This window comes from Triticum dicoccoides, chromosome 4A, assembly GCF_002162155.2.
Source record: "Triticum dicoccoides isolate Atlit2015 ecotype Zavitan chromosome 4A, WEW_v2.0, whole genome shotgun sequence".
In the NCBI taxonomy this organism is placed as follows: Eukaryota; Viridiplantae; Streptophyta; class Magnoliopsida; order Poales; family Poaceae; genus Triticum; species Triticum dicoccoides.
In genome coordinates, this window is record NC_041386.1 from 701,905,847 (window position 1) to 701,915,530 (window position 9,684).

The following is a 9,684-nucleotide window of genomic DNA, read 5'->3' on the forward strand; positions in this document are numbered from 1 at the left end:
TGTGGACGGCGTAGAGGAGGAGGGAGGGGAGGTGGAGGAAGTGCGCGGCCGCCGCGAGCGCCAGCGACGCGGCGACTTGCGGGGCGTACGGCGGGACGGGGAAGGGGAGGGGGAGGAGGTCGGAGACGGCCATCGCCGGCGGCCGGAGCTGGGAGAGGGTGGGCGGATCGATCGGCGCAGTGGAGATCTGGGTGGGTGGGGAGTGTGACGGAGTTACCAGAGACGAGGGGAGGACTGACTAGTACATGGGCCGGGCTGGGCGTACGGTCTTAGATCTGGGCTGGGTTTGGAGGCTACCGAGGCCCATGTGCAGAGCATTCCAACCGTGTCTTTATTAGATTCTCTACTTTCAAAAAGAAAATTAGATTCTCAAAAAAGATCGTGCACACATGAACTTTTTATACTGTCTATATAAAGACTATAAAAATATTTTTTTAAAGAAACTTGAAATTCATGTGTTTGAGGAATGGGCTCCTGAAATTCTTATGAACGAATTCTCGCATCCTAGAATTCGAGAACACACTACATGCAAAATCAAATGTCGCTCTGTAAAAAAACCAGCGTGCCCAACCAAAAACAGTTTCAGGCGGCGAAAGTGCCCTTCTGGCAGCACATTTTGTTCCAACTGAGAAGGTAGCTATCCCATACAAATTTGCAAATCGGAGCAAATATGGTGGCACGACAAGCAGTTAAGAGATCCAACCAAACAACAGAGAACTGGCAGGGTGGATAAACAGAATCATCATTATTGTTGTGTATATAATACAATTTGCATACACTAATCACAGCGTGCCTCCTCGGAAGTGTTCTCCGGAGGACGGACGGAGTAGCAAAATCTCACAGCAGGTTCTTTATTTCAGTTATCATGGCGGCAACGAAATGAATAGAGGTTCTCGACCGAATAATGATACATCAACAGTGGATCTTAAGTTGTCTCCGGGGCAGGGCAGGGCAGGGCTCACTCGCCGCTCAGGATGGGGTTGATCAAAGGCTTCATCTGGGCGAGGTACACGATTGCCCACCTGCAGAGAAATATTAATGACTTGTTAGAAAATGAGAGCTGGGACAAGCAGGATGTGAAACCATGCTAAAAACAGGCTCGTGAATGCAGGAATTCTTTTGTATATAGAAAATATTGCAACAGGAAAATTAAGATAATGTAGGAAAATCTGGTGTGCCTATAAAATAATGGCACCGCAAGCGTCCAAGGATCTGCGACATTTGTGTGTGTCACTTTTCTCTTCTGGTTGCTAGAACCTTTGTACTCTTGCTTTTTTTATAGCAAAAAAAAACAGGAAAACTGCAGCAGCAATGATGATTCTAATAAGCAAGTTGCGTAGGTAAGAGCGTTCTCATGATTAATTTTAATCAGAAAAAGCCTTAAAATCAAATCCTTCAGACTAGTTACTAGTTAGTATGAGAATATATTTCTTGACAAAAAAAAATCCATTCTACAAGGCTTAAATACTGGGTTTGGCTTCCTGGGTATCCCATTAATCTGTTTGGAACCAAGCATCTAATGTGTTGTATTATGCCTGGATGGTCAGAGAACTAACATTTGACTTCTATGAAAACAAAAATAATCAGTAAATGGCTTTCACTTGATCAAATTATTTACTCCGAGCACCGAACTAGAAATATTATGGCTTATGCTACATATAACAAATGTGAACTACTCCCTCCGTCCCATAATATAAGATCGTTTTCCAAGCTTTGTTAGATAACATTGAACGGCGTGCATATTAGATATTACAAAAACAAGTTGAGAGAAATATGTATGTACGAGTTGTGCTACAAATCAAGGAAAAAGAAGCGCTAAGTGTGTGTTTTGCCACTTCATAGCGCATATCTCATGTATGTGGATGCCTAAGAACACATAGGCATAAGCCAAGCATGATTAAGCGCTAGGCATTCAGTGGTCTCCCAGCTCCTAGGCAAACCTAGGCAAGCTTTTATTTCACTGCTATAAAAAATACCATTTGTTGTATACCAGATTTATTGATCATCATTTATATTGGACAACTGACAGACATATTTGGCGCTAAAAGAATAACTTTAGCTAATGCAAAATGGCAACCCAATGCAAGCTAACAGATACTTTATGCCAAATGATGTCAAGTAGCGTGCAAGTTTCATAGCCACAAATTTTCATGTCACAATTGCACGTTTGCAACACAAATTTTGATACGAGGACATTTTTTTAAGATGATATGCGCAGGACAACAACAGTTGATGTGGCAATCTAGGTGTAAGAAGAAGGGAGAAACCAAATATGCACATGGGTAAAATGGATCGGAACTTACATCATCCAACAACAAACTGTAGCGGTAATAACCAGAGTCAAATGGAATCTGCATAACAAGAGCGAAGAACATTAGTTAACGGGTTATACAGAAGTAATGGATGCATACATATGAGTGCAAAAGCAGACGCATCCGAGAACGTAACAGAGCGCAAGGCAAGGATTTCCAGGCACGCACAAATTCGTATTTGCCCAATAATTGACGTAAAATGAAGAACACACTGACACATAGCAGAAACCATGGACAAATGTTGATATGTAACCTGTCTACTCAATTGGTGCCAGTTTAGATGCGCTGAATCAACACAAACTTGGGCGAAGTGGCGGTATGTGCAGAAGCAGTAAAACATCGCAAAAGCTCATCTTTTCCCCCAATCGTGTGGTGAGGAAGCCTATGCCCCGAATTCGTCTTGCAGAGGAGGCAACTAGCGACAATGGCTCCAAGCTTTGGACAGGATTTTCAAGGCAGAGTTGAGGTTTCTACGGAGCAGAGCCCCCACAGCATCGCCCCAACGATCCAGCCACTCTGATAGGAGCCCGACCGGGAGATCCGCCCGCGGATCTGAGGAGCGCAAGCTCTAGACTAGACCGAACCGCCCAGACTAACCCTAGATCGAGCTCCCGCCGCGATCCGGCGGGGAGGGAGGGGCCGGCCGAATCCAGAACCGCCAGATCCGAAGCCAGGGACGTCCCGTAGGGATGGGCAGGCCGGAAGAGGAGTCGGGATCGGAGGAGGAGGAGGGAGGGGGGAGAGGGGTTGGCGTACATGTTGGTGGAGGCGCCGCGGTTGCAGCAGAGGAGCGAGAAGAGGCAGGCGATGAAGCCGGCGAGGAAGAAGATGGCGGAGGTCACCACGAACCCCATCGCTGGCGCTTCGGGCTCGCCGGATCGCGGGGTTGGTCGCCGGGTCGGGGGTGGAGGAGGAGGAGACGCGGTGGGAGACAGACGACGAGAGAGGAGGAAGAGGTGGTGTGGGGGCTGCCACGTGACGTGCGCGCCCGTCGTGTCCTGGATCGGATCTGGACGAGGGGTATGGGCCGCTGCGAGAGGCGGGAGGCCCACGTCGCCGGCCCACTTAGCTCGGATTTGCTAGCCTTCTCTCCCCCAAAAATCAGGATAACACAGGGCCCTGGTCAGCCTTTATTTTTTTGCTAGCCTTTTGACTTTTTTCTTCCACGGCCCTGCGTGCGTTACCCTGGGTTTGAGAAGCACCCAGTGCAGCACCAACACGCATTTACCCTGACCCGTTAAAAAAAAAAGAAAAACCCGTCAAAAAAACACGCTTTTTTTTTTTGCGGGAACACTTGTATTACTCAAAAGACAATGTCCTTACAATCATCAAGGGAAATACCCAAGACTTCCTCTGGTGGCCCAGACCTTAGCCAAGTCATAGTTCGCCCCTCAACTCGAGCAAACCTAGCTAAACTATCACTAGCTCTGTTTTGGGCACGCGATACATGAGTAATACAAGTTTGTCTGAGACAAAATAAAAGTCTAATTTCATTCACCAAGGAGGCATTAACTGAGCGGTCAACTTCCCTAGAAGATAACAAGGATACTGCCATGCTTGGATCAGATTCAATTGCAACAGGCAAATCAAACCTTTGTATGGCAAGTGATAATCTTCCATGATCCCACATAGCTCGGCTCTAGTGGATCTCTGCAAGAAAAAAGTGATCTACAAGCCGAGAAGATGATCCTGCCCTCATTGTCTCGAAGAATCATACCAGCACCAGCATCATCGCTTGCTACAAACGAGCCATCGGCATTCAATTTGACCCAGCCATTAGCAGGCGGTACCCATCTAGCTTCAGAAATCAGTTGTTGTGGTGTGATCGCCGCCCCAACATGCTGATCATAAGATAAATATCCCTTTCCTTTCGCTGGGTCCATCTCCGAATTTAGCTTGATGTCAATTAATTCATCCAGATATCTCCTCAAAAAGCTTATCGAGGACTCCATGAACGACGCTGGCTTGTGATGCACAATTTCATTGCGCACGTACCATCTCCTCCAGAAGATGAGAAGCAGTTTAGTACGATCAATATCACATAACTGGTCGAGCGCATGGAGGAGCCATTCCTTACCAGTGTTCACGAAGGAATCCATTGCTGGCAGTTTCCATACATTAGACATTTCTCTATACAAATCCCGACCCCGTTGGCACCTTAAAAACGGGTGGAAATTATCTTCTACCTCCATTCCACACGCCGGGCAACCACTTATCGTTTCCAAACCAATTTTGTTCTTGTTCTTCCATGTTGGGAGGGCATCCGTCGCCATTCGCCAAGCAAAATTGCGGATCGTCGGCGGCACATTACTCTTCCATATAAGTTTCCAGCAGCTTCTCCCCCCAGAGCTCGAGGTACTGCTAGAAGCCAAATTTGCACCATGAACTTCATGAAAAGCAACCTGATAAGCTGATTTGACAGAAAAAATCCCATTTTTACTCAGCCCCCAAGTGATCACGTCCTCGTCCAACCTAGGGGACGCCCGTATTTTCATTATCTCAGTCACATCTGCATCCAAAAAATGTTGCTGCAGTAAATCTACCTTCCAAGACCCATTGGTATTAAGAAGTTCAGAAACAAAACGAATGCGGCATCGGCCCTGTAGGGAAATAGGTTTGTACGACACCGGCCTTGGTATCCAACTGTCCCTCCAAATCCGGATGCTCCTTCCATTTCCCACCCTCCATATCAGCCTTTTTTTCAACAGATCAAGACCATGGCTGATAGCTTGCCAAGATGAGGATGCATTACCTGAGAAAACCATATCCTCCAACTTGCCATAAGGATAATATTTTGCTTTAAGCACCTGGGCACACAAGCTCTCCGGTTTTGTTAGTAATCGCCATGCTTGACGAGCTAGCAAAGCTTGATTAAACATCCGGAAATACCGAAGGCCCACACCACCTCTGTCTTTGGGTTGGAGTAAGTGATCCCACCCCTTCCAATGCACTTTACGCTTACCATCCGCTGATCCCCAATAAAAATTCCTCACCATTCTTGTTAGGTCATCACACACTGAATATGGGAGTTTGAAAACACCCATAATATAAGTAGGTAAGGACCGTGCTACTGATTTGATTAACACCTCGCGGCCCGGTTGAGCTAGCAGACCGTCAGCCCACTGGATGAGGCGTTTTGTCAACCTTGCTTGTAAATTTTGGAACTTGCCCTTGGACATACGGCCCTCCGGGGTCGGCAGGCCAAGGTATTTTTCCTCAAACACCAAGCTAGTGACGTTCAAAGCATCGCGAACTTGAGCCTGAGCTACTTCAGGATAGGCGCCCCCGAAGAATAAGGAACACTTGTTATAATTTAAGTTTTGACCTGTAGCCGCACCATACACCATCAAGGCTGCTTTCACATTTTCGGCTTGAGCCCTTGAAGCCTCAAAGAATAGCAGCGAATCATCAGCAAATAGTAAGTGGGATACACCCGGAGCTCTCCTACAAACTTTCACAGGAGTGATTACGCCCATAGCCACCTTGTTCTTTAGAATAGTAGACAAACTGTCGGCCACAAACAGAAATAAAAGAGGTGAGAGTGGGTCACCTTGCCGAAGACCACGCGACGGTGCAAATGAATCTAAGAGGGTTCCGTTAAGTTTGACAGAATATCTCACCGACGTGACACACGTCATTACCCAATCAATCCATCGATGAGAGAAACCCAGCTTTTGCATCACTTGCCTCAAGAATACCCAATCCACTCGATCATATGCTTTTGACAGATCAAGTTTATATGCACGAAAGCTTTTGGTAGGATCCTTCTCTTGTTTAATGTAGTGCAGACACTCAAAAGCCACCAAAGCATTGTCCGCAATCATTCTCCCCGGAATAAAAGCACTCTGTTCTGGAGATATTAAGTTGTCTAACAGAGGCCTCAACCGGTTGACCAGGCATTTGGAAATAACCTTATAAATCACATTACATAAACTGATTGGCCTGTAGTCAGACATCGTTCTGGGGTTTGCGATCTTAGGAATAAGAACAATAGACGTGGAGTTTACCCCCTCGGGCATAATTCCTGTCCTGAAGAAATCATTGACCGCAGCAAGAACATCACCTTTGAGTGTACCCCAGTTTCGCTGGAAAAAATGGGCCGGGAAGCCGTCCGGACCCGGGGCCTTTAAAGGGCCAATTTGGAGAAGAGAATCAACTATCTCCTTTTCAGAAAAAGGTGCAATTAATCTAGCATTGTCCTCCTCCGTCACCTTAGACTCCAGTGGCTCCAAAATTGGTGAAGCATCCAGGGAGGGGTCAGCAGTAAAAATGTCGTGGAAATAGTCATTCGCTACCCTCCCCATCGCTGCACTGTCTGTATGCACCACGCCAATACTATCCACAAGTTCACGTATTTTATTTTTCCTTACCCTCCAAACAGCCTTGCTCTGAAAATACTTTGTATTGCAGTCTCCTTCCTTCAACCAAGTGATTCGCGACCGTTGGAGCCACAACATTTCCTCTTGGTATAAAAGTTCATTCATCCTATCCGTTATCATTCTGATATCTGCTTTGTCCGCATTCATATGCATCAACTCTTCTAGTTGGGTGCGTGACTTCGCAATCTATCTTCTCATATTCCCAAACTTCTTACTCCATAACCCCAGCGACACCATAGTTTTTGAGAGGGCATCACGCAGCTGTGCCAAATTCTGCACCCCCCAACTGCTGCCCACGCCTCCTTTATAACCTCCAGCAATGCAGCATCCCTTTCCCAGAATAACTCATATCTTCTACTGCTTTTCCCTGACGGACCCGGGTCAGCCGAGCCTTTCAACAAAACAGCCACATGGTCCGAGCATGGAGATGGGATATGCAAGATAGAATAAAATGCAAACATGTTCCTCCACTCATTTGTTGCTACTGCTCTGTCCAGCCTGACCTTGGCGTTACTCGCCCTGCTGCGTTTGTTATCATAGGTGAACGACACTCCAACGAAACCGAGGTCTACAAGACCGCAAACCTCCAGTGCATCTCGGAAGGCCACCATCTGGGCTGGTGGTCTTGGCGTGGCAGATATATGCTCAAAATCCCACATAGCCTCGTTAAAATCACCGATAGCTAACCATGGCAAGTCACTAACATTTTTCAGATTCTGTAGCATTGTCCACATGAGCGGTCTATTCTCAACTCTCGGCTCTCCATATACGCACGTCACTCTCCATTGTGCAGCATCACGGTGGACCCGAACTAATGCATCAATATACCGTTCATTCTTGTCCAACACTTGTACTTCATATGATTCATGCCAAAACAGTGCCAAACCACCACTGAAACCGCAACTATCCACACCTGAAAATCCTTTCAAACCCAAATGACCCATTAGTCTTCTCATCTTTTCTTCTTTTTGCCTCGTCTCACATAAGAAGACCAGAGTGGGGGAATGCGACTGGCAAAGAGTCGCAAGTTCTCGAACTGTCTGGGTATTCCCCGCTCCCCGACAGTTCCAACTTAAGATATTCATTGGGCCCAGCGGTCCTCCCGCATGGAGGCCGCCTCGTTTGACGAGATGTTGTCAACTCCATATTCACCTTCGCCTTGCTTCCTTCGCTTGACAACGGGTACTTTCCCGGGGGTAGCATTTGGTAGACTCGCACCCCGAGATCCATCCCCCCCTCCACTTTCAAGCAGGAGCACTGTATTCGAAACCTTATCGGCTATGTTCGGTATAGCCTGCCCTCTGACATTGATTGTACCATCATCACAAACAAGTCTCTTGCGAACACCCCTTGCATCTCCTCCCCTAGCCCCCATCTCCTCATATGATGTGTCCATATCCTCCATACCACGGTAGCTCACACCCGCATTGCTACCTCGCCCAACACCTGTCCGGCCTCCTCTATCCCCTCTCCCTCCGTCTCCACTTCTTCCTCCCCGGGAAGGGCCATTGAACTCCCCACTCCCCCTTCCTACACCTGACCTGCCACCTCCTCCTCTACCTCCTCTTGCACCACCTCCCACCGGTTCATTCGACCAATGCAGCCAATCACCCCATTCACAAGTAGTCGGGTCATGAATACCGTCACCACACTCCTCCACCACATGGCCCATGCAGCCACAATAAAAACAGAAGTCCGACAGCTTCTCATAGCTAACCGGGTATTTCTTCCTCTCCTTGAGCGTGATGGGCACAAATCTCACCAACGGCATATTAACATTGACAAAAACATGCACCCGGAGATGACTTGAGGGATTAATTCTCCCCTCATTCACAATTATAGTAAACGGTGGACTTCCAACTTTTTTTGCCACTTTCTCAGCAAGCACTTTCTTCCTCGTTAGACCATCCGGCAGCCCCTTAATCCTTGCCCACAAAGGATACATATCAAGTGCATATTCATGTGACGCCCGGATAATTAAGCCACAGTAACCCTCCGCTAATGATGCCACGTCACCTCAATTACTGTTGCTAATCTCGCGTTAGTTCGAAACCGATTCGAATTCAAATTCAAAATCGAGCAAACAATAAAATATTTCAAATTAAAACTAAAATGTTCGGAGTGAGCCAAATAATTCATAAGTAATGTTGGTGGATAAACCAAGTCTTTATAAAAAGTTTAAATGCACTAAACTAAATAAAACAGTAGCAAAGACAATTATTTGAATGCTTTTTAAATTAATAAACAAATATTAAACTAGTTTATTAGTCACCAAACTTTTTAAGGCAGTGGGTTATTCGGAGATATTAATTTAGGAGCTATTTTCATATTTATAAAACTAAAGAAACTAAAAGTAAAATAAAATAGAATAAAAGAAAATAGGAAAAGGAAAAGAAAAACAAACAAGAAAACAAAAGGAAGTAAAAGGAACCCCCTCCCTCGTTGGGCTTTGGCCCAGCCGTCCACCAGGCTGCCTGGCCGGCCCAACCGGCCACCCACGCCCCTGGCCTACTAGGCCTCCCACCCGAAACCCTAACCACGTTGCCCCCCACTTCCTCACTCGCTCCCCCCCCACTCTCTCGCAAGCCCCCCTCGATCTGGATCGAGATCGGGGCGAAGACCCGAGGCCACCGACGCCGCTGCCTCGCCGTTGGACGTTGCCACGCCGGAGCTCCTCCGCTGGCCTGCTTCCTCCGCCTCAACGGCCTGCCTCCTCGTCGCCCGGTCGTCGCCGTCGACCACCCCGAGCCTCCCCGAGCACGCTGCCATTACCCTACCGGCCCTGTGAGCACCCCCGCGCCCCTTCTCTCTCTCCCTTGCCCGGTCGCGTCCCCACCTGGCCTCACGGCGCCGCACCACGCCGGTCGCCCCGTGCCCTCGCCAGCACCGCTCCGCGCCCTCCCCTGCACGTCCCCGCATGCGCGTTCGTGCTCATCGCGCGACAACTGCGCCCGTCCGCGCGCCCGCGCCCCGCCTTTGCTCGCGGCCACCAC

General features: G+C 47.9%; 2 protein-coding genes across 2 annotated transcripts in view; both read right to left on the reverse strand.

Moving 5' to 3' along the window:
* The window catches only part of LOC119284147, a 1,866-nt gene extending 1,655 nt beyond the window's left edge, over positions 1–211 (reverse strand). The window contains exon 1 of the mRNA XM_037563394.1: positions 8–211. Coding sequence (XP_037419291.1) covers positions 8–133 — 126 coding nt within the window. The 5' untranslated portion in view covers positions 134–211. The remainder of the gene's footprint in view (positions 1–7) is intronic.
* A 496-nt stretch (positions 212–707) lies between these two features.
* Positions 708–3,289, reverse strand: LOC119288018 (V-type proton ATPase subunit e1-like). Its single transcript, XM_037567635.1, has 3 exons — positions 3,069–3,289; positions 2,304–2,351; positions 708–1,022 (listed from the first exon to the last, which is right to left on the reverse strand). The coding sequence occupies exons 1-3, from the start codon at positions 3,164–3,166 to the stop codon at positions 959–961; spliced, it is 210 nt and encodes a 69-aa protein (XP_037423532.1). The 5' UTR covers positions 3,167–3,289; the 3' UTR covers positions 708–958.
* Positions 3,290–9,684: the final 6,395 nt, after the last annotated feature.

Excerpts from the sequence above, each read along its gene's own strand:
- LOC119288018 (XM_037567635.1), bottom strand. The coding sequence starts at position 3,166 with ATGGGGTTCGTGGTGACCTCCGCCATCTTCTTCCTCGCCGGCTTCATC. Across the intron at positions 2,352-3,068 it reads CGCGGCGCCTCCACCAACAT|ATTCCATTTGACTCTGGTTA; the intron begins GTACGCCAACCC and ends CTTGTTATGCAG. Across the intron at positions 1,023-2,303 it reads ACAGTTTGTTGTTGGATGAT|GTGGGCAATCGTGTACCTCG; the intron begins GTAAGTTCCGAT and ends ATTTCTCTGCAG.